At 43.6% G+C, this 26326-nt stretch overlaps 2 protein-coding genes across 2 annotated transcripts in view; one reads left to right on the top strand and one right to left on the bottom strand.

Moving 5' to 3' along the window:
* The window catches only part of ccdc180 (coiled-coil domain containing 180), a 41051-nt gene extending 25303 nt beyond the window's left edge, over positions 1–15748 (bottom strand). Inside the window, exons 1-13 of the mRNA XM_042337422.1 lie at positions 15730–15748; positions 14082–14217; positions 13205–13392; positions 12132–12217; positions 10987–11096; positions 8714–8839; positions 7285–7395; positions 6670–6765; positions 4830–4993; positions 3787–3897; positions 2127–2206; positions 1099–1187; positions 38–160 (exon numbers count right to left, since the gene is read on the bottom strand). Of these exons, the coding sequence (XP_042193356.1) occupies positions 38–160; positions 1099–1187; positions 2127–2206; positions 3787–3897; positions 4830–4993; positions 6670–6765; positions 7285–7395; positions 8714–8839; positions 10987–11096; positions 12132–12217; positions 13205–13392; positions 14082–14141 (1344 nt within the window). The 5' untranslated portion in view covers positions 14142–14217; positions 15730–15748. The remainder of the gene's footprint in view (positions 1–37; positions 161–1098; positions 1188–2126; positions 2207–3786; positions 3898–4829; positions 4994–6669; positions 6766–7284; positions 7396–8713; positions 8840–10986; positions 11097–12131; positions 12218–13204; positions 13393–14081; positions 14218–15729) is intronic.
* Positions 15749–16049: 301 nt separating this feature from the next.
* psmd5 (proteasome 26S subunit, non-ATPase 5) lies at positions 16050–25522 on the top strand. The gene is given in 11 exon segments (XM_007902790.2): positions 16050–16260; positions 17204–17348; positions 17928–17991; positions 17994–18040; positions 18814–18942; positions 20337–20446; positions 20952–21094; positions 21848–22039; positions 22976–23085; positions 24553–24693; positions 25220–25522. Coding segments are annotated over 11 exon segments (1524 nt in total). The 5' UTR covers positions 16050–16075; the 3' UTR covers positions 25478–25522.
* The last annotated feature ends 804 nt before the right edge of the window (positions 25523–26326 follow it).

Genomic DNA, 26326 nt, shown 5'->3' with positions numbered 1-26326 from the left:
AATGTTACCAGCTGGTAAAAGAACGACATGAACTTACATCCATGGTCCATTGTTCTTCCTCAAATTTCCGTTGCGAAGCCCCAATCTTTGGAAAGAATTCTGAAATAATCAATTCTTCGTTTTCTTCTGGTGAACATATATTTGCCTGCAACATTTTCTGCTAAAACATGAAATACATTGTCCATTAGAAGGAATACTGCAAGATACAACACTGTAAACTCCAGTTTGACAGTTCCAAACATGCCTCGAGAAAGCATGTGGGATAAGATTTTTTCAGTGTTCAGAAATTCCCATTTGAAGTGCTTGCTGCTGAAGTCAGTAAATTTTCAAATGGTATAAATTTACCCCCAACTGAAATTATCTTGAGGTGCGTATACAGAGTTGAATAAATCATTTTCAGGTTTAAATACCACCTATACGATATTCATCTACACATGGAAATTCCAGAGATAAATTGTTGGAATCGAATGTGCATTCTCTCCCTGGAGGGATGCATCCAGCTTACCTAATTCCAGAAGGAATCAGTGACCTCTGCTAGAAAGTGTTCACTTGTGGACATCAGATGAGGACAGGATCAGAGCTGTGATTTTGCCCTCTCCGCTCCTCCCCAGTTGACAACCCTGACAAATACTGATTGTCAGCTCACACGTGAAGAATGGTTAAAGACCCATAAAGTTGGCTTTTACTAGTTCTTTTCATTGAAAATACACTCAATACAGTGCAAGTTCATTGGTAAAAAAATGATTTTCATTCATATTTAATTATTAAAACATATCAGCTGACATTTTTGAGTGTCTATGATTTTTTTTGAACACTTCCCATCTGCCTCACTGCATTGCTGGAACTGGATTATAGTCTCTCACTCTCTCTTTCTCTCTATTTCTCTCTCCCTGCCTCTGCCTGTATTTGTTTTCGATTGTTTGTGGGACACTGCTGTGCGCAATTGACTGCTGCGTTTCGCCCCAAAAATACACAGTCGCTACACTTTACAGTATATCCTGTGAAGTGCTTTGAGACGTCTCGACAACGTGATAAGGCGCAATATCAAATGCAAGGATTATTATTATTATTATAGCAGTATCAACAATATCCACCTACCTTCCATTTTTCAATTTCTTCCATCCATTGTCGATATACTTTTTCAAAATATGTTTGAAATTGCTGGATAAATGCTGAATTCAGTAATTCTACAAAAGAGAAATTTGAAGAACATGTTGTTAGCGCCTTGGGACGTCCTCCCGACGTGAAAGGCGCTATACAAATGTAATTTGTTGTTGTTGTTATAGGTTTGGGAATTCTGCTCCCTTTGGTGGAATGTCACAGTGAAGTGAAGATACCACATGGTCGTGTGTAATTATTATGAATTATTATTATTTTATAGAGAGGTGATGTGAAAATGCATTTGAAATTGTAGAAATTCTTCAGTGCTGAAGCCGATTCCCAATCCTGAGATATTTTCAAATGGTATATATATTCGTGAATTTGCAGCGTTTTGTGATGGTGGTGATATCATGGCTAAGGGATCTGCAAACTCGTCAGAATGGAACATCACTGTAAATTAATTCTACCACGTGGGTACTAGGAATGCCTCGCCAACTGTAAGAATGCTAAGCTGAACTGGCTTCAAGGTGACCTGCCTGGCAACAGAGCATTCAAATTGAGCCCACCCTCTGTGGCAGTCTCGGTAGACCGTTTCCTGAGCCAGGCGGGTCCGCAGTATTCCAGGGTACTGCTAATGACAGCCCTGCCAGCCTGGAAGGGCAGACCAGTCACTGAGGGTAGGGTGTCATCCCACTCAGCTCCTGTGTTAACCCTGCAAGCTGAAGCCCTAACGGGTAGGGTGGTCCTAGCTGGACAAGCAGCGAGAAAATTTGCCGAAAAGCAACATCATTGGCAAGCTTTGTGGTTTTAGCTGGTTACACTCCAGGGGTAGCCCAAAGCACACTCTGGGTTCACCTTGGGTCTGAGCTGTTTCCAAGAACGCAATGGCAGAACTGAATCAACCCTCTATTGTGGCCTATAGTGTGGTGCCCAGAATTGGACCAATAATCAAAGCACAAAACTTACCACCACTTGCAGCATCAGCCTCTTGATTACTCTGTTTATGTTAATCATAATGTACTCACCTATTTTCTCATTTAGAATCTTGATCAAAGTGTGTTTCTGGATGACTGTGACTTTACTAAACGTAGGAGGAATCATGTTACTGCAGAAGAAAGCACACGAGAAACCAATGACATACAGAAATTTGTTCCAAATAAATCTAAGAATTGTGAATCTAGATTCAATCGAAACAAAGGTGCTTTGCATTTAGCACATCACCTGCTATTTTGTTCTTACTCCTATCCTTTATCTAGTAATGTATTGAATTATTTTAATAAGATGCTGCCTTAAAATTGCTTACTGGTCCCATTATGATTCATACAATACAACGGACACTAAATTCTTTTTTTTCAGCACGCTGAACCGAGGGTTATTTTACCTTCAATGTGGGTTATTTTACATTAACTTTCATTATGATGGGAAATCACAATATACAGCAAAAGCATCGAGAAAAGATTGCCCTTTTTACTCATCAACGTACATTTGAATCAGGTTAATAGATGTAGAGCAGAAGCCAGGTAGATGCCCATGTTTACCCAGGACTTTGTTTCTCTGTGTATTGATTGGACCAGCTCTCCAGCCTGTGCTATCAGTGTGTGAGATGCTCAGCAATGAAATACTATGGAATAAGATATTCGATTTCTAAATAATACTCCTTGCCTTTGATATGGTGACATCAGGCTGGAGAAAACTTTCAAAGCGCTTCACAGAAGTTACTGTTGTGTGTAGTGTCTTCACATTGGGAGGATGTCTCAAAGTGCTTCACGAGCCGACAGGGAGCCTATAAATGGGGCTGTGAGGATCTGAGGAATGGAGAGGGGTGGGAGCGATGTCAAAAATGAAATTGAAAAGATCTTAAGGCGGGCTTTGAAGGTGGAGATGGAGAGGGGGGAGTCAGAGGGACTCCGGAATAGAGTTCCAAAGAGCAGAACAGAATGGCTGAAAGCTTGCTCTCTGATGGTGGAGCGGAACAGGCAGGAAATATGAAGCAGGTCAGTCAGAGAGTGTGGCTGGGGCAGTAGGGTTTCAGAAGGACACAGATCACATGAGGCTAAAGTGGAACAGAGTGGACTGATAGACTTGCAGAGTCTTGTGTGGGAGCGGACATGGACTGCAGAATTGTGGATAGTCTGTAGCTCGTGGAGGAGGAGCTGGGTAGTCCAGGAAGCAAAACATTTGAATAGTCCATCTAGCCTGAATGTGATGAAAATCTGAATAAGAATTTTACAACCTGTGGGGAAAGGTAGTGAAGGAGGCAGGCAATGTTCAGATATACAACAACATGCATTTATATAGCACTGGAATCTATGCAGATTGATACGGTCAGTGCTTGAAATGAGAAAGCATCGAGCAGGAGAGCCCCAATCCTGCACATGTTTAGCTGAAGAAAGTTAGAGCTCATCCAGAGCTTGATATCCGACTATTGACTATTTTATGTTTATTTGTTATGTGACTCAGCATTTTAGACTGGTCCTCTTTAAAATGGAAGGCATTCCTGTTCCAGTGGAGAAAAGATTGAACGTGTGGTGTTAAATTGCCTCTATTCGCTCCACAGTTTGCGAGGATCTGATATATCACCAGCAGCTCCTAGTATCTTACTGAATCTATAGTACCGTTCTCTTCAATCCTTCAAGAGAATAACATTTTTACAATCTGGAACACAAATAGTTTTGGTAAACATACCCCAGACTCTCTAGAATTTCAATCCGTGTGTCGTTCAGTGACTTCTGTTCTTCATTGAACAAAGTTTGGTTTGGTGTAAATTCAAGACCCCAATCCTTCCCTACATAATCTCTGTCAAAACAAATCATTAAACCAAATCAGCCCAGTTGAACATTTCATTCATTCAATCTTCAAAAATATGCAATTTGAAATACTCAAGATCATTTACTGTTACCTAAAGCTATACTAATTCCTGCAATTATGCCTCTAGAAAACATGAGGGCTTTCCAAGACTTTGAATTACACCCACAAACATTTTTCTTTGGCCGGGCAGGAGTCTAATAAGTGCGGAAACCCTTGTCCTTATGTTTTGCAGTGTGCAATTTCTCCTCTGCTTTGCTATGCCTAAAAACTCAGCTATAGGTAACACAAGATAAGAGAGTACAAGGTGTGCATTAATAATAATAATAATAATCCTTACAGTTGCTATTATGCCTTTCATGTTAGAAGGACATCTCAAAGCACTTCACAGGATATACTGTAAAGTGGAATGACTGTATTGTGTGGGTGAATGCGGCTGCCAATTTGCACACAGCCATGTTCCACAAACAGCCGTGAATCGAAGGACCAACTTTAATTGGTGGATCATTGGCCAGGATCAATGAGAAATGAAGAATAAAATAAAAAAAGGTATCGCCTCACTGATGGAATTGAACCAGCTAAAATCATTGAGCTAACAACAACAACAACAACGACGACAACAACAAACAAAGTACCAGGCACTGGTCAACTTCCTGCATCCTACTGCTTGTCCACCTTAGGGTGTTGACTTGAATTACAACATGTTGAATTACATGTTGCACCATGCAATTAGGGGGAGAATAGTTCAGTGCCCACCGGTGTGTTGAACCATGTGAACTTGTCGTTCGAGGGGGAAGTTGGGCAAAATGCAAAACCTGCTGGTGATAAGACTCTGGCTACACATCAGAATGCCATGCATCAAAGGCAAGGATAATTATTACAACGTTTATCTGTACGAATTTCAATCCTCTGGTGTAACTCACGTGAATTTCTGAATAATTCTGTCTCTCTCAATGACTTTCATTTCATCTTCTTTATACTTCCACTGCAAACGATCCGACATTTCCATTGATAGTCCAGACTCAATCAGATTAACATACAGTTTATACAAGGCTCTCTGATTCGCCAGCAAGGCCTGGTTGATCATCTGTGCCGTACAAAACAGAATGACAACAATTTCCAATTATATAGTGCATTTCACAAAGGCTAGAGTCTCAGAGCTCTTAACAGTAGTGGAGCCTGACACCAAGCTAGGGAAAGAGGTGAGGTGACCATAGGCACATCAAAGAGGAATGTCTTCAGGTGCAATCTGCAAATGGACAAGGAAGGGGCAAGACAGAGTGATTGAAGCAGAGTTCCAGAGATTCGGTGCATAGTGGCTGAAAGCAAGGCTGCCGTTGGTGAAGTATAGGAGACGGGGAATGTCCAGAAGGCTGGAGCCAGCTGAACAAAGCGGGTGGATAGAGGAGTGAGGTGGAAGCAAGTTGGAGAGGGAGGGAGGTGGCAGGAAATGAAGACATTTATAAACGAGTGTGAGTGTAATAAATATACATTTGCAAAAGGGAACCAGATGCTTGAGCTGTGGGCTCCATTCCTTGCTGAGCTGGTCAACCATGAGACAAGTGAGCATGTGGGAGTCAATGGGCATTGTTCAGTTTTCAAAGGGCTGTTGAGAAACTGATTTCAATGGCCCAGCAACCACCAATTCACAACTCTGGTTCAAATGTCCCCACAGACAAAACACCTTCCGCCTGCTCGAAGGAAATCAGAGAAACAACCATTGTCGTTTCCAACTGAAACTCCGGTGAATGGCCCCAGGCCTCAAACTGCACTCCAGCAATCCTCACCCATTCCCAATAATGTACTGTCTTTGTTGCATTGGGCGTCCTTCGTACTTCTGCTTAGTGTCGGGGGATGGAAAGGGGAGAGGGCTATAAAGAGGAAAGTGCGGGGAGAGGAAGAAAGGAGATTGCTTAGGGGAGTTTGCTCTGAAAATGGGAGACTCAAGATCTATGAACTGTAGCAGCCAAACGAAGATCCATAACATCTCCAATTGTTACAATTATTCTCGTTCTTAACAGCACTTGTATCAAAGATGCACTGTAAATCCTACGAGGTCTTTGAGTATCAGTGGATTCTGTTGATTAAAATTCAGTGAAAAAATGAGTCAATCTCCTAATTACATCAGCCTCTGATTTAGACTGTGACTGTGACTTCTTTTTAAGAAGGTGCTCACTTCTGTAGCGTCAATAGGAGGGGGGATGATGACATCGGTTTTGAGGGGGAACGGGTTGGTACGGGAGATGAGGGAAAGGTTAACTTTGTCCGCCAACATGGGGCAGAGGAGAGCCTGTTGGATGGTCAAAAGCTCGGTGCGGAGGGGGTCGAGGCAGCAGATGGTGGGCTTCATATGAATGATGATGGTTGTGAGGCACAATAATAATAATATAATAATCTTTGTATTTGATATAGCACCTTATCACGTCTTTGAGATAGTTCAAAGTGTTTCACAGAGTATACTATAAAGTGAATTGACTGTATATTTTGTGGGCAAAAAGTGGGATGAGCGAGAGATGGGGGCAAAGGTGTGTAGGGTGGGGACAATGATTGGAACAGTAGCAGAAGATGTGGGTGATGCAGAGGACAAGTGAAGCCAAGCAATTTTCGAAGAGATCCAGAGGACAGGCAAATTCTAGGGATCAGGAGAGTGGATGAACGGGGTCGGAAGAGACGAGGGAGCAGGGCAGCATGTAGAGATGGAAAAGTTGCACAGAATTGATGGAGCAACAACAGATATGAAAAAAACAATTATTTTGTGCTTACCATGGCTTCTTTGTCTATATAACGATGAACATCAGGCTTCATTAAGTAGGAAATCTTCTCCATAGTGATGGTGCACTCTTTAAGTGCATCAGTAGACTGGATCAAAGGTATTGTTCAAATAGAAGAAAATTTAAAATCAACCAAATTATTGTAAGAAGGATGTGACAAAACTATTTTTTGTGCATTGTTATAGAACTTGAAGATGGTTTAATATTAAATATTTAGCATCTGAGGGTACAAATAGTAGCATAAAGCAAACCAGAATCAGGCAAGAATTAAATTGTGTTCCAAATGAAACATTTTTGGGTATCTGACACATGAGGAAACCCGTCATTCTTAAGAGTATCCAAACCAAACTGAGAATTCTATGCAACTAACCTACTCATAAAAATTTCAGAGCTAGATTGTTAGAATGAAATGCGCACTTTTTCTCTGCAGTAAAACACAAGTTTCACTGCAGGGGTTCAAATGTACAACCTCATCTTCTGACCCAGAGACAATGCACAACTAAGCAAACCCAAATTGGCATTAATGAGATAAGAGAGTGAGTCCACAATAATATATACACATACAGAGTGGAGAAAAACAAGCAAAAGCATGAAAAGTACTTCCTACCCGCTTCACTCTTTCTTCTTCAAACTTCTGGTAGCTTTCAAAAAGTTTTTTGATCCCCACATTCCTTTTCTGTGACAGATTACTAATATTGTCCCCTATGGTATTCAATTCCTACAAACAGGTGTAAAGGTAATAATAGTCCTTGCATTTGATGTAACGCTTTTCACGTCTTCTAGACGTCTCAAAGCGCTCGACAAAATATACTGTAAAGTGAAATGACTGTGTATTTTGTGGGCGAAACGTGGCAGCCAGTTGCACTCAGCAGTGTGCCACAAACAGTTGTGGATTGAGTGACCAAATTTTTATTGTTCTTTTTTTTCTTGAGGGATTATTATCAGGTGCGTAGAGTAAGGAAACTTGCCCAAGGTTTTGCCATGCCGGAAATCAAACTCAGGTCTCTCGCTTGTGAGGCAAGTGCTCTCACCACTGAGCTACAGGACTCCAGATTGATAATGAAGTGTATTAGATTTACAAAGACAAATGGCACAACAGCAATGCAGTGTTGGAATTTCAATAGTTGGTACTAATATATCTTCTCCTGTAATTCCTCATTTGGTAACTTGTCATTGATTACCAAATGATTGCTGATGGTTATCAAGTTATGACAGATCATTAATTTCGAGAGAAAATCTCTGAGTTGATCTTATGTGTATATATTCTGCTGTACATATACATAGAATCATAGAATTATACAGCACAGAAGAAGGACATTCTTTGAAAAGAGCTACCCAAATCAATCCCACTCCCCCGCTCTCTCCCCACAGCCCTGCAAACATGTCCTCCCCAAATAATTATCTACTTCTCTCTTAAAGGCTGTTATCAAATCGGCTTCCATCACACTTTCCGACAATGCATTCCAGATCTGAATAACTCACTGTGTGAAAAAACTTCTCATCACCTCCTCTCTGTTTCTTTTAACAACTATTTTAAATCGGTGTCCTCGGGTTACCGACCCACCCGCCAGTGGAAATGATTTCTCCTTGTTCACTCTATCAAATCCCTTCATAATTTTTGAAAACTTCTATTAAGTCTCCTTTTAACCTTCTCTGCTCCAAGGAGAATTATCCTAGCAGGATATAATAATAATAATAATAATCCTTGCATTTGATATAGCCCCTTATCTTGTCTTCAAGACATCTCAAAGCGCTTCACAGAATATATTGTAAAGTGATTTTGTAAGACTTTGTGTTACATTAGCTAATTAGATTCTATCTCTGCTTAATTAATAACCTGAATTTAAATTTATTTGTGGGACTTAAGTCATTTACAGAAGTATTATTGTATATGTTTTTGTTTACTGAATTATTATTCATTGTTATCAAATATCAAAACCTTCCAGGCATCTCTTATCCGAGCTTTCCTATGCAAGGCATTGCACAAAACGTGTAATGAAATTGCTACCTTTTAAACTGTATTAAAAACAATTTACCTGAAGTTCTGTTGTGCCCAAATCACCGTTTTCTATCTCTGAAAACAGTTCCTGAGTTCTCTGTCGAGACTCCTCCACCTGCTGGTGTAGATTGTCTCCAGCTTCCAAATACAACTGCTCCAATTCCTAATGAAGTCACACAAAAAGTATTAAATAGTGAACAATCTCCATGGTGGTCGCAGATAATACGGTTTGTGCCAGAGAAACAACAAAGATTTACAAAGAATACACAGCCCAGAAACAGTCCTGGCCGATTATCCTCCCATGGCTGTTTGTAGGACATTGCTGTTTGTGGACGTCCTCCCGACGTGAAAGGTGCTACACAAATGTAATTTTGTATTGTATATTGCTGTATGCAATTTGGCTGCTGCATTCACCCACCAAATGTACAGTCACACCATTTTATAATATATTTTGAGACGTTTGATACAGTGATAAGGTGCTAAATCAAATGTAAGGATTATTATTATATATTATTATAGTAACGTGGGATCTTTAATATCCACATGAACAGACAGACGGAAACATTGGTACCTCTCACAATGCAACGCACCCTCAGCAATGCATTGGAGTGATTATGTCTTCATTCACATAGACTATGTGAGTTCACGTCTAGAATTGGGGCTTAAACCCTCCTCGACCACTCCGCCGCCTTTGACACCGTGGACCACTCAATCCTCCGCCACCGTCTCTCCTCTCACCTCAACCTTCAAGGTTCTGTCCTTGACTGGTTCAGATCCTACCTTTCTCATCGCCTCCACTTCGTTGCGGCAAACGGTTTCTCCTCTAGCCCCCGCACCGTCTCGTGCGGTGTTCCTCAGGGCGCTGTCCTTAGTCCCCTCCTCTTCACCCTCTACATGCTCCCCCTTGGTGACATCGTCCGCAGACATGGGGTAAATTTCCACATATATGCGGATGACACCCAACTCTACCTCTCTGCCTCCACCCTGAACTCCAGGACTACTGGCGTCCTGACCCGACTGCCTGTCCGACATCAAGTCCTGGACGAGGGCCAACTTTCTCCAACTCAATATCAGCAAGACCGAGGCCTTCCTGAATGGCTCGCGCCAACGCCTCTGCAACTCAGGCGCTGGCAGCATCAGCCTCCACGGCTGCACACTCAACCTCACTAAGCCAGTTAGGAACCTGGGTATCCTGAACTGTCCTTTCTCCCCCTCATCCGCGCCATGACCGGCACTGCCTACCACCACCTCCGCAACATCGCCAAACTCCGCCACTGCCTCACCCCTCAGGCTGCCCAAACCCTCACCCACGCATTCATCACATCAAGGCTCGATTAATGGAAATTCCCTCCTCATCGGCCTTCCAACTCTTCCCTTCACAAGCTGCAGATCATCCAAAACTCTGCAGCTCATGTACTCTCATGCACCAGGCTCCGCGACCCCATCACTCCCACCCTCACCCGACTCCACTGGCTCCCCATCCCCCAGCGGGTCGAGTTCAAGATCCTCATCCTCACCTTTAAGGCCATCCATGGCCTTGCCCCCTCCTACCTATCTGACCTGCTGACTCCCTACCAACCTGCCCGCTCCCTCCGTTCAGTGGGCTCCGGCCTGCTCCATGTCTCCCGCCCAACCCGCCCTACCATCGGTGGCCAGGCTTTCAGCCTCTCTGCCCCCACATTCTGGAATGCCATCCCACGGTCCCTTCGCCTCACTTCCTCCCTTGCCTCCTTCAAGGCCGTTCTCAAGACCCTTCTCTTCGACCGTGCCTTTGGTCTCCCTCCCACCTCTCTGCCTTCCCTTACCCCTACACCATGTCATTGTCATTTTGTTGTTGTTGTTGTTGTTGAACCCAAAATATTCTGACCCAGATGTGAGAGTGCTACCACTGAGCCATGCTGACACCTGATAAGGCACTATATTAAATGCAATGATTATTATTAGCAGTTTGGGTTTTTGCTCAAGTGACACATTATAACTTCAAGTCACACGGATGAGCCAGACTGGTCAACCACACTTCAGATTAATTTGCACCCGTCTGTCATATCTGAAAGACCCTGTTTACCTTGCCCTCTGCTACCAGAAGATATCATCAAACATGATGCTCATTTTATTGATTAAGAAGCAGAGCTGAATGGTCTGGAATCTGATAGACTAGCGTAGAGAGTGGAAATGTTATACCTTGTACTGCAACTAAAACCTGGGAGCATTGTGAAAAGTAAGAGGAGGTTTTGCTACAGCGAAGCTTTACAGTACCACAGACCAAACGTATTTATTGCAGTATAAGGTTAAACATTTTTTCTATCATACCTCACTAATTATAGCCAGTTCTTCATATAACTTTGCTTCCGCTGCCAGGTGTTGTTCCTGTTTATTCTCAGAGATCATTTGGATAAGATTCCCACCTATTTTTCCAGAAACTGTGGTATAAAAAAAATTGTTTACAAATGCATGTTGAAGTCATTTCATATGTGACATCCTTCATCAAACTTTCTGGTAACTGCCATTGCACAATAAGGCAGGTTGGATTGGAAAGGTCGCAAAGGGGATAGAGGAATGGTTTAACAGAGAGGGGGATCTGAAGGAGAGTTTTCCAATTAATTGAATGATGTGCTACAGGGATCAGTGTTAGACTTCCCTTGCTCTCACTAAATATATATACAATATATCAATGATCATGGATGCAGGCATTGGGGGAATACTATCTAAATTTGCACTAAATTAGGAGATGCAATTAAAACTGAAGATGAATACAGGAGGCTCCAGGCAGATATTCACAGGTCAGTGGTCGGCAAATTTGTGTAAAATGAAGTTCAATACAAAAAAATGTGAGGTGGTGGATTTGGGGATAAAGAATAGGGAACAGAATTATGCCCTGAGTGATGGAATTCTTAGGAACAGAGTGATCTGGAGATTCACATACGTAGATCATTGTGATTGCAGGTAGCGAAGACTGTGAAAAGACTCAACAGGATTCTAGATTTTGTAAACAGAACCATTGAAAAGTAAGCAACTGATGATGAATGTGTGGTTTAGCTGTAGCTGGAATACTGTGTGCAGTGTGGTGAGAGCGATGAAGTAGGTTCACAAGAATGACAACAACAACCACAAATGACAGTAGAGGTGGAAGGATATAGCTATGTGGACAGGCTGAAGAGGTTAGGGCTCTTGCTGTTGAGAAAGTTGAGGAGAATTGAGGTGATCGAGGTGTTTAAAATAATGAAAGGGTTTGAGAGAATTAATCATGAAAAACTCTTTCCACTGGTCAGGGATTTACAATTCAACAATTCACATTTATACAGCATCCTTCACATGGGATAGCATCTAAGACCCCTGAATACAATATAAGTACATTTATATAACGGTTTTCATATCTGGATAATGACTCAAAGTGTTTGTGTCAGTGGGGTAAACAGATTTTGTGATATCAGAACATGTTCCAAATAGATACTTACCCACATCATTTGGAAGAGCAACAACATCCTCTGTTTGGCTCAGCCAACTTGCAGATTCAACAGATTGCTCATCTTCTTTCAAACGTCTGAATAAAACAAAAAATGATCTTGTATTGAAATTGAATTCATTTATTTTTCAGAGAATTCTTCTGCTTAAATATGGTGTTAGCCGTTCATGGACCAATTGCTGACTTGAAATTATCAATATCTTTAGAAGTAAGAGTTGAACGTTCCCGTAAAATTAAATGCTATGGTTATTATTTGCGGTGGTCCATCTAAATTATTTATAACTATAAGAACAATAACAACACATTTGCTTTCATATTGTGTGTATGGACGTGCACAAGCACTCAGCAGTAGTCTATCCCAGGGGAGGCAATAGGGAGGAGGAATCATTATTCAAGACTGAGATTGACAGATTTCTTGTGGATAAAGGGATTAAGGGATATGGGGACAAAGCGGGTAGGTGGGTTAGAATAGATCAGCCATGATATTATTGAATGGCGGGGCAGGCTAGAGGGGCCGAATGGCCTACTCCTGCTCCTAATTCTTATGTTCTTATGTTGCCCCTTCCCTTTTGACACCCATCCTTTTTGCTCACTTCTTCGCTTCTTTTTCACCTACATTTGACTCTCCTCCTTCAGGGAGAGAAAAGTGGAGTGTCCAGTATCTTCTCTTGCTGTGTTTACAACCCAGCTTTGAAGATGAAGGACAAGTTTGAGATAGACCGGAAGCTTGCGAAATTTGAAGGATCAAGTTTTTTTGAAGAGGGAGGTTTTGAAGGAGAGTGGGACGGTGTGACAAGAGGAATCAGATGTTGTTTAGTTTAGATATGAAGAAGGTGAGGATGTAAGGAGCTACAAGAGGTGAGTGGGGAGCTGATGTGAGGTGGAGAACAGAAGCTTGGAATTATTTTTGGCCTCCACGATGGCCTGTGAGTAGAATGCGATTTCGATCAAGTGAGGGAGAAGATGTTCGAGCCAGATCTGGCAGTGAATTGTGAGGGGCATTATGTTTAATCAAAGACAACATTGAGTTTTATTGCAAAATATTACACTCCCATGCATAGTTACTTGTACACCACTGGATTTTCAGTTTCATTATCATTTTGCATTCCCTCCGCCCATGAACGCTGACGTCGGGTGAGGAATCCTTCGCTTTTGTCAACAGCTCTGACGACGGGAATCTTGGCATATTCAGAGCCAACTTCACGGTGCAAGGATTTCCTTCTTACTTCCCCCAATGTGCAGACAAGCTGGACCTTTAGAAGCAGATTATAGATTTAAAATGTATTTGAAGTTTACTTATGTACCTACCATTATGTTAACCACTAATCAGTTATCTCAACTAATGATAATTTAAAGATTTTTTTTAAAAAAATTCTCCCCTCTGGACATGAAGGTGCTCTGCTTGTATAATTGCATAGGCACTGGCCACCTCTGGTACCTCACACAATTGACTGTTCCTCATGGAGTGTAGCTTGGCAGTGAGGACCGGGAGACTTTTCAACCACACAAGCACCACAGTTTGGACAAGATAAAATCTGCGTAATGGGCTGGCCATGAATTACTGTCAATTTCTTTAGTTTTGCCTAACTACCTTCCCCTCAAGGAAGACTTTTTGTTTAGAAATTTTATTCATTTTGTCAACCTCAAAAGGGCTAATTCAAACCCAAAACATTCTGGCCCAATGAATCCCAATGAACTAAGCTGCCAAAAGGGAGAAGTCAGGCAACAAAATACTGAATAGATTATGGAGCATAATGAATATTACAACAACAACAACAAAATTACATTTGTATAGCGCTTTCGGGAGGACATCCCAAGGCGCTGGACAATCAGTGTTTCAGACCAAAACACTGCACCAAAAACAGCAAAAAGAAAGACTATCTTATACAACACTTTGTTGAATGAGTCAAGTTAGAATAGATGTAGGTCATATTGTCTTTACCTCGGCATCAAAGATTTGCCTGTAGACTTTTCCGCTTGGTACAATCCGAACTTCACCCATGGTGGTCCTTTTAGTTCTTTGCAATGAATGGCAGTCAGGCACGGAAGCAAATTGTCAAAGCTGCTCTAAACACAAACTAGAAAAGGCACATCACTGTAAGAGACCAGATTCATTTTCAACTGTTTGTACACATTTATAAGAGGAAGGGATGATTGCATAAAAGGCTATCAGAATGCCAGCATAACAATTATATGTATATTGCAATAATAATAATCCTTGCATTTTTGATGTAGTGCTTTTCACATCGGGAGGACATCCCAAAGTGCTTCACAGAACACACTGTAAAGTGAATAACGAAGTGTATATTTGTGGGCGAACGCGGCAACCAATTGCTCACAGCAATGTCTCACAAACAGTCGTAGATTGAAAATGACCAATTTATTATTGTTTTGGGTTTTGGAGGGATTATTATTAGGCTCTGTGTGGAGTAAGGAAACTTGCCCAAGGTTTCGCCCTGCCTGGAATTGAACTCAGGTCTCTCGCTTGCAAAGCGAGTGCTCTAACCACTGAGCTACAGGACTCCATAATCTTGATATCGTCCACGATAAGTTTCAAAATCAACCATTTTATCAATAATGCATTCACTTTTAAATGATCCTCTGCAGACACAAAGGATTAAAGAAATGACATCACATAAGACCATTTAGCCTACTGACCCTCGCTCGTGTGAATTCCTCGACTGGAGCTGTCTATTTTATTTCCTTTAGAGACATCCACTCTAATTACAATTCCCTGCTCTTTCCCTGTGCCAGGTGGACAAAGTTGTCAAGAAAGCAAACAGAATCTTAAGTTTTGTAAATAGGGGTGCAGAATAATAAATAAAAGAGGAGCTTAGGTGCATTGTTTTCATGCCCAGAGTATGTGGACATGGAACACCCTTCTGTGAGCGGTAGTTGAAGCAGAATACGTATTAGGTTTCAAGAGAGAACGAGATAAACAACTTGCATTTTATACTGTGCCCTTCACGTGGGATGACATCTTGGGAGGTGCTGAAATCTCATCAAGTTCATCAAGTTCGGAACCGTAAAGGAAAATGGACACAGATTTCGTAATGCCACAACTTTGACCTGTTTTCCTTGAAGAGAGAGACGAGCGAGACGTGTGTCACTCTGGCTCGGCGGTAGGCGGCACTCTCGCCTCCCGAGTCAGAAGGTTGCGCGCGTGGTCTAAGCCGACGCGCCAAGGCAGCGGTGGGGCAGTGGGGCGCTGTGGGGAGGGTGCTGAAAGCCGCGGTCCGCTTTGCCTATTCCGGAGGGGGTTGAGGAGCCCGTGGCACGGTTCGGAAGGGCGGCCGCGTTTCGTCCACGAGGCGCGCGTTCACTGCGCCGCGCGGCGCATCCCGCGAACCACTTTGAGGGAGTCCACGGGCAACGTGATAAAACGCCGCACCAATTGCAAGGAGTGTCCGATTGGGGGCTCGCCCCGGGTGGGGGGGTGGGGGGGGTGGGGGGGTGGGTGGGGTAGGCCTCCGGGTTCTTTACAATGGGGCACGGGTCCGGATGACACAAAAACTCCAATTCATAAATATATATATATATATAACATTCACGTTTTCTTTCAAAAAAAATGAATCGCTCTTTAAACTCACCCCGAACTGCCCTCTGAGCAGCAGTGACGACATCGCTGTGCGTGGGGACCAGACGTTGCTAGGCTGCAGGCGCTGCCACGGCAACGGCTCCAGTCGTGGTGTCGTCACATCCGGTGGCTCTGACCCGGGGGGGGGGGGGGGGAGAGGTGCTGGTTGGCGGAGAGGCGGAGATAGTTGCCGAGGGGGCGGAGCTGGAGGTGCCGGGGGGGGGGGCGGGGGCGGGGAGGCGGGACTGGTTGCTGGGGGGCGCGGCTAGTTACCGAGGGGCGGGGCTGGTTGCTGGGGGGCGGGGCTGGTTGCTGGGGGGCGGGGCTGGCGCGGGGGGGCGGGGCTGGCGCCGAGGCTGATGGCGGGCCCGGTGAGTGAGGTGCTGCAGGCGCTGTCGGAGCGGGAGCGGGAAGGCGCGGAGCCGCTGGCGGAGCTGCACAGGCTGCGGGCGCTGCTGTTGGCGCTGCCGCTGCCCTCGGTGCGGGAGCTGACGAGCGTCCTGCAGTTCGCGGTTATTTTCAACCTCCTGAACAGCGAGCACAGGTCAGTCAGTGCCCGCGGCCTCCCGTCACCGCAGCGGGACCGCAGCGCCAACCCGGGCCCGGGGCCCGGACTCAGGCCTGAGCCCGGCGCCTGGTCTCGGGGCTGAGGCCCTGACGGGGAATGGCCGCGAATTATTTGAGCTTTTAACTATATATTTCTGTATAAATATTATTTATGCATAAACGTCTAAATATATTTGTTTATATATAAATATACAGTTTCATCATTTGAGCTTTTAACTATATATCACTGCGTATTTATATGTTATATGTGTATATATGAGGGTAATAATCCCTTCAAAACAATAATAAATTGGTCACTTCAATCCAGGACCGTGTGCGGAGACGCTGCTGCGCGCGATTTGGCTGCTGCGTTTCGCCCACAAAACGCACAGTCACTACACTTTGCAGCATATTCTGTGAAAGCGCTGGGAGGCGTCTCGAAGGTTATTCTTCTTCCTACTAAACGGAGCCTCGGTCACACCCGATCTGCAGCACTGCGTCCTGTTTTGGGCAGCGCATCGATACATTGGCACCTGGAGGGGATGCAACGCGGCTTCACCAGAAAGACACCAGGGCTGAAAGGATTACGTTACGAGGACGGGTTGCACAAACTTGGTCTGTAAGTGCCCCGAGATGCCGTCCGGCATGAAGGGCGCTGTACAAATGCAAGTTGTTTACCCCCGAAAAACATTGGTTGCCGCATTCGCCCATAAAACACAGTTACACCACTTTACAGCATAACCTGTGAAGCGCTTTGAGACGTCTCAATGCCGTGACCAAGCAGCTGTTTTAAATGCAGTGATTATTATATCCCACGTGGTTTGGTTTCTCTCAAGCATAGTGATGGGTTTCTGCGTGTGTCAAGACACTCTAAAATATCCTTTCAAAACCTTCATTTATTTGCCTCCGTTTTAATGCTGAGTCTTCTTTCACTTCGTCAGGGAGCAGATTGAGGTGTGCGTTTCCATTCTCGAGCGACTTCTGCAGGCTGTGGAACCACTTTATTTGGCTCAGAACTTCAAAGAGCAACTCCAGAATGGACTTCAACACCCAGATGACAGTGTTCAAATCCTTGCTTTGTCCCAGGTAAGGTTGAACATTGAAATTCCCCCTGTGTCTGGAATGGAATGAGCACTCTCTCCAGTGGGATGCACCCTGAAAATATTTGGCAAAGGTTAGCAAGAGCCAAACCTTTGGAATCTGACCGGCTTCAACAATCTCTGGCTCAATTAATATTATTGGTAATCGACTGAGGTGGATAGATATTTGTTAGGTCAGGGTATTAAGGGATACGGAGCAAGGGCAGGTAATTGGACTTCAGGTACAGATCAGCCACGATCTTATAGAATGGTGGAACAGGCTCAAGGGGCTGAATGGCCTACTCCTGTTTCTATGCTGTGCAGCTGTAAAACTGGAGTGTGTATGGAAATGTGAGTTTTTCTTACAATCATAAATCAACTGCATTCATGCAAGTTTGGGGGCAGAAATGGAGCTTGCTCCCAACACACATATATCAAAATGGAATGGGGTCAAACTGCAGCATTTAACATTAAACTATATAAATGTTGCAACTGATTGATATCTTGTTTTTACACAAATGTTACATTTGGTTATTGCAACGATAGTACAGAACAAATTATTTATGCACATTTCTGCTCTTTTCAGATTGGACGAATTGTTGAAGATTCTGTTGCAGTCACAGCAATTCTTAACACCCCTGAGCTGCTCAAGGGCTTATCCAGAGTATTGGCAGTGAAAGAATATTGGTAGCAAAGGAGGTGAGACTGCTGCAAGTCACTGAATTATGTGTCCCCAAAAGTAAAACCATAATAACCCTTCTATTTGATACAGAGCCTTTTATGTCAGGAGGATGTTTCAAAGTGTTTCACAGGATTTATTGGAAAGTGGAGTGACGACATTTTTGTAGACAAACAGTGCTGTCACTGCATCAAACTCTGCAAGTCCGCCACCCAGTCCTTGGCAGGGATTACTGTCTCCCTCTCTGCCTTCAAGTTCCACCCTGAAATCTACCTTGCCCTGCTCAAGGTGCACGCCCGTCAATGAAGAGGGAGAGTGGGAGGGAGGGGGTAGAGAGTGAATGATTGTGTAAGAGAGAGGAAGGAAAGACAAGAGGGAGAGAGAGCAGAGAGAGTGTGTGTGGGGGAGAGAGAGAGTAATTGAGAGAGAATGCGAGAGGAGGGATAGAGAGAGGGATCGAGAAAGAGAGGAGAGTGATTGCTTGTGAGAGCATGAGGGGGAGAGAGAGAAACAAAAAAAGTAAGAGAGGTGCAAGAGAGAGATAGGAGAAGTGAGGGCAGCGTTTCGTGGTTATCTGTCAGAACAGACGATCGGAGTGTCCCTCGGACGGGGTGGGTGGGGGCAGGCGAACTGAAGACAAGACACTGACCAAGTTTCCTCACAGAAAGCTCCATCTTTCTACTTCTCTACTTTATTTCCACACCCCCCCGCCTGCAGTATACCTTTGGTTATTTCAGATAGATGACTAGGGGACAATGTATCTAATGCTATCATTCTGCTACTTTTTTTTTAGGCAATCCATTCTCTTTCCCGAGTTGCCCAAAGCAAAGCTGGGCTCGATGCATTGTTCATGACTTGCACACTGCAGGATTTGACAAATGTCATGGCGACCAGCGATGTGATACGATACAGAATCTATGAGGTACTGTGGATGTGGTGAATCTGAGCTTCAGAAATTAAATAGTACAATTTAATACATTACATTGTAAGGCGGAACCTTGGGCATGTTTCCTTACTCCACACAGAGCCTAATAATAATCCCTCCAAAACCAAAAAAACAATAATAAATTGGTCATTTTCAATCTACGACTGTTTGTGGGACATTGCTGTGCGCAATTGGCTGCCGCGTTCGCCCACAAATATACAATCAATTCACTTTGCAGTGTCTTCTGTGAAGCGCTTTGGGACGTCCTCCCGACGTGAAAAGCGCTATATCAAATGCAAGGATTATTATTATTATATTCCCTCCTCATTCAAAATTCAAATGAAATGGTTTTATTCAGGTCATGGCTTGCTTTGCCGTGAATGAAGCAGATTCTAAATATACAGATTCAGATGTTACTCTGAGCTGGTCTTCTCATTGCTGATTTGGTCACTGCGACATTAGGGGGCTGCCCAGGCCAGAGAGGCAGCGCAGGGGAGAGCAAAGAGGATGATCTCCAGTGTTGAGAAATGATTAGACAATCATTGCTAATCTTTTCTCGAGAGAAGATAACTCAGAGGGGACCTCGTAAAGGTCTACATTTTAAATAGGATTGAAAAGGTAAACCCAGAACAATACTTTAGAATATATGAAGCAGTAGAACAAGAGGTTTAGAGTTGGAAATAGCAATTTCTGATTAGACACCAGTTTTTCTTTACGGAGTGGGTAATGAACGCCTGGAACAGATTGCCAGGAAAGGTGGCAGAGGCCAGAGCAATAAAAGCAGGCCATTTACAAAGCAGCTGGATGTAGTCATGGGGGTACGGATGGTAGGGTAGGAGGGATGTTATCTATCTTAGAGATAAAGAAGTCCAGGATCTCTTCACACTTGGCATCAGAAGTGAGAATCGAGGATGCTTGAGAGGGGATGTGGAGAAGGTGGTGGATAACACTTCTTGTTGCTTGAAAGTCCTGTTTGAAGGAAAATAACTTAAGTTGAGTTCCTATGCTCTCTTTCTTAGCCCACATTACTATTGTTTTATTCCTATTTGTACCCTGATTCTCCGCCCTGCCCACCCCACCAATGGCAGTCAGGCCTTCAGTCTTTCTGCCCCCACCCTTTGGAACTCCATCCCACAGTTCCTTCGCCTTGCCCCATCCCTTTCCTCCTTCAAAGCCCATCTTAAAACTTCCTCTTCGATAGTGCCTTCAGTCACACTCCTTCCACCCCTCCTAATCCCAACCCCCAACTCGAATCCAAGTCCTTGACTGCCCAGCGTCTTGGGACGTCCTCCTGAAATGAAAGGTGCGATAGAAATGTAATTTGTGGTTGTTGAGATCACTACTGAGCTGATGGCAATAGCAACAGTGAACTCTGTGGTGTTTGTTTACAGCTGATGGTGGAGATCTCGTCTGTGTCACCTGTTTCTCTGGGATATTGCGTCAACAGTGGCCTTTTATCACAGCTGATCAATGAAATGATGGGGGAGGATGTGCTGATCAGGTGAGCAGATCTAGAATGATACAGCATGGAAACAACCCATTCAAACGAACAGCAAGGGGAGTGAGACTACTCAGTGTTGGTGTGTGCCAGAAGAGAGCTGGTAGGAGTATACCCGAGTATACCCAAGTCCACACAATTTTTTATTAAATCTTGTTTTTGGATCGATCCAGCTAGGTTAGAATTCCAGATACCCAGAAACTGGTAAACCAGAGGAGGTTTACCATAGTACATTTTGGATTTTTTAAAATGTGTATTCTCGTTGCAAGATCAATATTAGGGTAAGGGGGGTAAAGTCAGGCTGCCCATTGTCACCGGCCCTGCTCGATTTATTCATTAACGATGTATTGGATGCCATCAAAGGGGGCAGACTTGGTATATGTGTTCCAGGCCTTTCTGACAAGATTGGTGTTTCTGTTTGCAATGTGTCTCATATTTGACATTAGTATATAAATTGTTCCAAAACAATGACTGTCAGTAAATAGCAAATATTTGACACTCATTTCAGAGCCAACGCAATAGAGATGATCACTGCACTGCTGAAGACTCCACAAGGACGACATTACCTCGCTCAGCAAGGTGTCATCAACAAAATCTCAAATATGATCATTGGTGCAGCCTCTGACCCCTTCTCTGGCTTTTATCTACCAAGTAAGTAACAAAGTATTTTGTGCATCCTCTCCTTTCCTTGCATTCTCTTAGTATACAACAGGATCAGTCATTTAAAAATGACATTTTCCAATCTGTTGCAACTTTTATATTCTGGGCCAAATATTCTAAAGTGACACTCCAGTGCAATGCTGGGGATGTGCAGCAAAGTGGGAAGTGCCGCATTTCAGATGAGGCACTAACCAAGGTCTCACCTGTCTGTTCAGGTAGATGTTAAAGATCCCACGGCACTATTTGAAGAGAAAGGAGTTTCTCCTGATCTTCTGGTCAACAATCCTTCAAATAAAATTAAGTCAGTCACTCACTCCATTGGCTGTTTGTGGGACATTGCTGTGCCCAAATCAGCTGGGGCATTCACCCACAAAACACACAGCCCCCACGCCTTTTGAATCCTGAGAAGCACTTTGAGATGTTCTCCCAACGTGAAAGGAGTTATACCAAATGTTAATATTATTATTATGTGTGGAACCTTCTGTTTGGTTCGGACGCTGTCAATGGGTGATGGGTTTTCGCATCTGACCAAACAAAATCACATGTGTCAGCGCTGTAATTGGTAACTCCCCCTGCACAACACAATTTTGATCAGTAACTTCCTGCTTTGGGAATTGTCACCATCAGCCCAGTCCTACTCCCGCACGGCACTCTGCAGCTGGGATTCTGAGAATCAAAGCATTTGAAAGTTGGCTTGTACATTCATCGAGGCTCAGCTTCTTCCGTATCTCCTTTTCTTTGTAGATTTAGTCAAGTTCTTTGGACACTTGGCAATAATGGACGGTCCTCAGCAGATATGTGAGCGCTATCCTGCCTTTGTGGAAAAGGTCATTGAAATGGTGCAAGGGCAGGAGCTAACCATGGTTGGAGTTGGCTTGGACACCCTGGAAATTCTTGGATCCAGCATTGAAGGGAAGCAAGTGTTGAATAAAACAGGTAACGTTTATCAACATTATCCCAGAGGAGTTAATAATAATTCTTACTTTTGGTATAGCACCTTTCACATCGAAAGGATATCCCAAAGCGCTTTACAGGATATACTGTAAAGTGTAATGTTTTGTAGATTTCTTCTCTCCTTTTAGCATCAGGCAGCGTGAAATCTATCCATTAGCTATTGCTGAATCTCTCAGAATCCTTAGACAAGAAACATCAATAATTATGCTAGACTGGCTTTGGGGGAACGAGGTGAATTTTTCCCTACTTCTCTTCCAATCTCCTCTGAGGAAGATGCAAGCCTGTGTAACTATGCCCCTGCATTGTGTAGTGTAAACTAGTGGGTCTATTTTTCACCCTGTAGTGGAAAACGGAAGCTTGAGTTTTTTTGGGACTTTTGTAAGGGAGAAGTGGTAGGTTTAAAGGTATTTGAGCCAGACCTGGCAGTGTAAGGCTGTTTTGTGCCACAAGATAGTGGATTTTATCTGTTGTATTGAATTAAATCGTATTATTTTAAAACTGTATAAGCAGATGATCCAAAAACAATTCTGTGGGTTTTCCTCTTTTGCCTCATCACAGTTTAATGAGTAAAGCTTCACACAGTCTTGGATTGACTGCTCAGTGCTGAATGTTAGCTGATTAAGCATTGATTTATCATCAGTGAATATAAGTTAATTACTTTCGAGGACTAGCCACACCAAGCTTTTCTTTAGGATGCTGAGTGGGAAATGTCCATGATAGAGTGGATTTTGCATTATCTGTGGAGAACATTGCCTGTCTCCTCTCTGTTTGCCTACAAGATAGTCACTGCCCTTTATAGTAACTCCTGTGCGGCGCTTTGAGAAATCTTGATGACGTGATAAGACGCTTTATAAATGCAAGAGTTATTATTAGGATGGCCGTTCTATCGAATTACAAATTACTTTTCTTGTTCATTAGGTTCTGCATTCCAAGATCTGCTAAGAAAGCTCGGGAACCTCTTGAGCGGTGCAAATATGGATGTGCAAAGCCGCTGCCTTGATGCTGTTGCTTCTCTCCTCTACCTCTCTGTAAGAATCTTTTCTTCTAAGAGAATGAAGCCGAACCCTGGGGGTTGGGGCACATGAAATGGGATATTGTCATTTATCTACTCGCTTGGACTAATCACACCAGAATTAGCTAATATGATCCAATAAGTGCTGCAGGCCCCCCTGATGGCCTAGTGGGCTGCCTTGCCAGTGCAGAAGTAAGATATACAGACCAGAATGTTGACAAGACAGAAGCCATCCTCCTTGGCTCCTGCCAACATCTTCTCACCCTTTGCCTCTTCCTCTCCTGAAGGGGTTTTACTCCTTTTTTTTTAGCAATACCCCTGAGGTATTGTTTCACAGGGACTGGTCGCCCTCTGGTATTTTGTCTAAACGCCAATTATTATAATAATAATCCTTGCATTTGATATAGTGCTTTTCATGTCTTCTAGACGTCTCAAAGTGCTTCACAGAATAGACTGTAAAGTGAATTGACTGTATATTTGTGGGCAAAATGCAGCAGCCAATTGCACACAGCAGTGTCCCACAAACAGTCATGGGTTGAAATGACCAATTTATTATTCAAGAGTAAGTCCAGAGAGTGGGTGTTGACAGCCATTCATTCACATGGGCAATCACACATGCAGAGGAATTGAAGCAGAGAGTTCCATAGTCTTGGGCCATAGTGGCTTAAAGCATGGACGCTGATGGTGCAGGTGAGGGGAGGGGATAAGGGGCTTGCAGGACGCCGAAGCCAGCTGAGCAAAGGAGGCATGTAGAGGAATGGGGTGTGAGCAGATCGAAGAGGTAGGGAGATACCAGGGCATGAAACAATTTACACAAGTATGAGGATCTTGAAATTGATCCGTTCTGCAAAGGGCAGCCAGTGTAGCCTTGCAAGGACTGGGGTGATGGGGGTGTGGAATTTAGTATGGGTGACAGTTTTGAATTAAGTGTATTTTATGAATGGTGGAGCTGGGGAGACCAGTGAGGCAAGAGGTGATGAATGCTTGGATAAGGGTTTCAAACTGCATTCAGTGTGAGGTATGGCCAAAGGTGGGGAATATGGTGGACGTGGAAGAAAGTGGTCCTGGTCAGGGATGGATGAGGGGAAGGAAAGACAGCTGGGGATCTAACCTGACACTTGGGTTGTGCACAGGTTTAGCAAGTCTGAGGGATAGGCTGGGGAAGTTAAGGATGTCAGAATTGCAGGTGAGAAGATGTTGGCAGGAGCAAAGGAGGATGGCTTCTCTCTTGTCAACAATCGGCTGCAGAAAGTTGACCTTGATGTTTGACAAGCAAGATCTGGAGTTGAGGCTGGAGGAGGAAAAGTAAATTTGGGTGTCATCCGCCTATGTGTGGAGGTTGACTCCATGTCGACAGGGAGGCAGAGGGAGCCCTGGTCAAAGAGAGGTTATAAGCTGACCAGAACACTGTCCAACTTGAGTAATTTCTGAGAATCTCAGAACTCAACTGATTTACTTAACTCGTTTTTCTTGAATGTTGCAGGCAGACCAGCAAACTGATGATCTCCTGGGGATGATGGAGTCCTGGTTTCAGGCTTTGCACAGCCGGCCGTTGGAAATGTTCCGGACTATGAGTGCCCAGCCCTTCCCAGAGATTCACATCGGCGCACTCAAAGTCTTCACGGTGTGATTCACAATGTTACACATAAATTATATTAATTCATAGAAAGTTTACAGCACAGAAGGAGGCCATTCAACCCACCATGCATATGCTGCTGTTATGATATAATAATCCTTGCACTTGATATAGCACCTTATCATGTCGTTGACACGCCTCAAAACGTTTCACAGAATATACTGTAAAGTGGATTGACTGTATTTTGTGGGCGAAACGTGGCAGCAGCATCTCACAAACAGTCGTGGAAATTAATTGACTAAATTATTATTAGTATTTTTAATTTTCCTTTTTTAAGAGATTATTACCCCCGTAAAAGCAATCCGCCAGTCGACCAATAACCGGGCTCCTACTTAACGCTAGGTAAACAGGCGTGTGGAGTAAGGAAACTTACCCGAGGTTTCGCCCTGCCCGGGAATCAAACCCAGGTCCTCTCGCTTGCGAGGCGAGTGCTCTAACCATTAAGCTACAGGACTTTTTAAATGTTTTATAAGTGAGTTGAAAGTTATTATTTTTATTTTCCTTTTAAACTCAGGCGATTGCAGGCCAGCCATGGGGCCAGAGGTTGATGCTCGCCACCCCAGGGTTCATGGAATACATCGTGGATCGATCAGTTGAACCTGATAAAGATTCGAAAGACGCAAAATTTGAACTGGTGAAAACTCTAGTGGGCTCCAAAACCACAGCTGAGATTTTGGGAAACCAGCATTACCTGATGCTACGGGGGTACTTGCGGGAAGGCCCCTACTTCGTGAAGACTGTGACAGCAGTGGCAGTGGAAGGGAGCGAGTAATCTTACATTAAAGATCTGATCATTAAAGGCAGCATTGACAAACAATTAGGTCTTCAAAGTGAATTGCTATCCATCTAATGAGGGTTCAAACCTGCACTTGTCGAATGATCCACCAGTCACTGTTATATCAGGAACAACAACAAATTACATTTGTATAGTGCCTTTCACATCAGGAGGACATCCCAACAAGCACTTGAAGTCTGCACCAGTTCACTTGTTCTTTCGATTTCAACTAACCACAAGTGGACTTCCCCCTCTTGTCATTAAGCATCAACTTTTCACATCACCCAAGAGTGCAATTAACCCTTACAATAATTTTCCCACTTTTAATACGCTTAGTTTCTTTTATCTCTATTTACTTACTCGTTTATTTAATTATCCCTTCACACAACTGCACAATCCATAGGCTAATTACTATTCCATAGTTTGTTTTGTTTACTCATTGTGTGTGCTTCTCGCATTTTTACATTTCCCTTTTATTTGCTTCATTTTCTATCTTGTTCCCTCCTGATCTTGCTGATTTTCTTGATTTAGTTGCTGAACTCTTTCACTTTGTACCAAGGTACTCCAGCATGCAAGGGGTATTGCCTTGATCATGAAGCCAGGGACCAATTCTCCGAGAGGGCTGACAATTCACGATATCGCCAATGATTTATTGCTTATGCAGCTGAGGTTAGGAAACTGAAGCTACAGCCTGCAAGGCCCTCATCTCTGAAGTGGGACCTCATCTACCACAAAGGGAAGGAGAGCTGTTAGGAAAATGCAGACAGTCTTTAAAGCGGTTCTGGAAGCTTCCTCGGAGCAAGTAGAACTGCAGCAGAGTCAGCATACAATCAAGCCTGTCAAATC

The sequence above is a fragment of the Callorhinchus milii genome, unplaced genomic scaffold (genome assembly GCF_018977255.1).
Source record: "Callorhinchus milii isolate IMCB2004 unplaced genomic scaffold, IMCB_Cmil_1.0 Scaffold8, whole genome shotgun sequence".
In the NCBI taxonomy this organism is placed as follows: Eukaryota; Metazoa; Chordata; class Chondrichthyes; order Chimaeriformes; family Callorhinchidae; genus Callorhinchus; species Callorhinchus milii.
The sequence above is the reverse complement of the archived record's forward strand: the minus strand, read 5'-3'. Positions and strand labels throughout refer to the sequence as shown.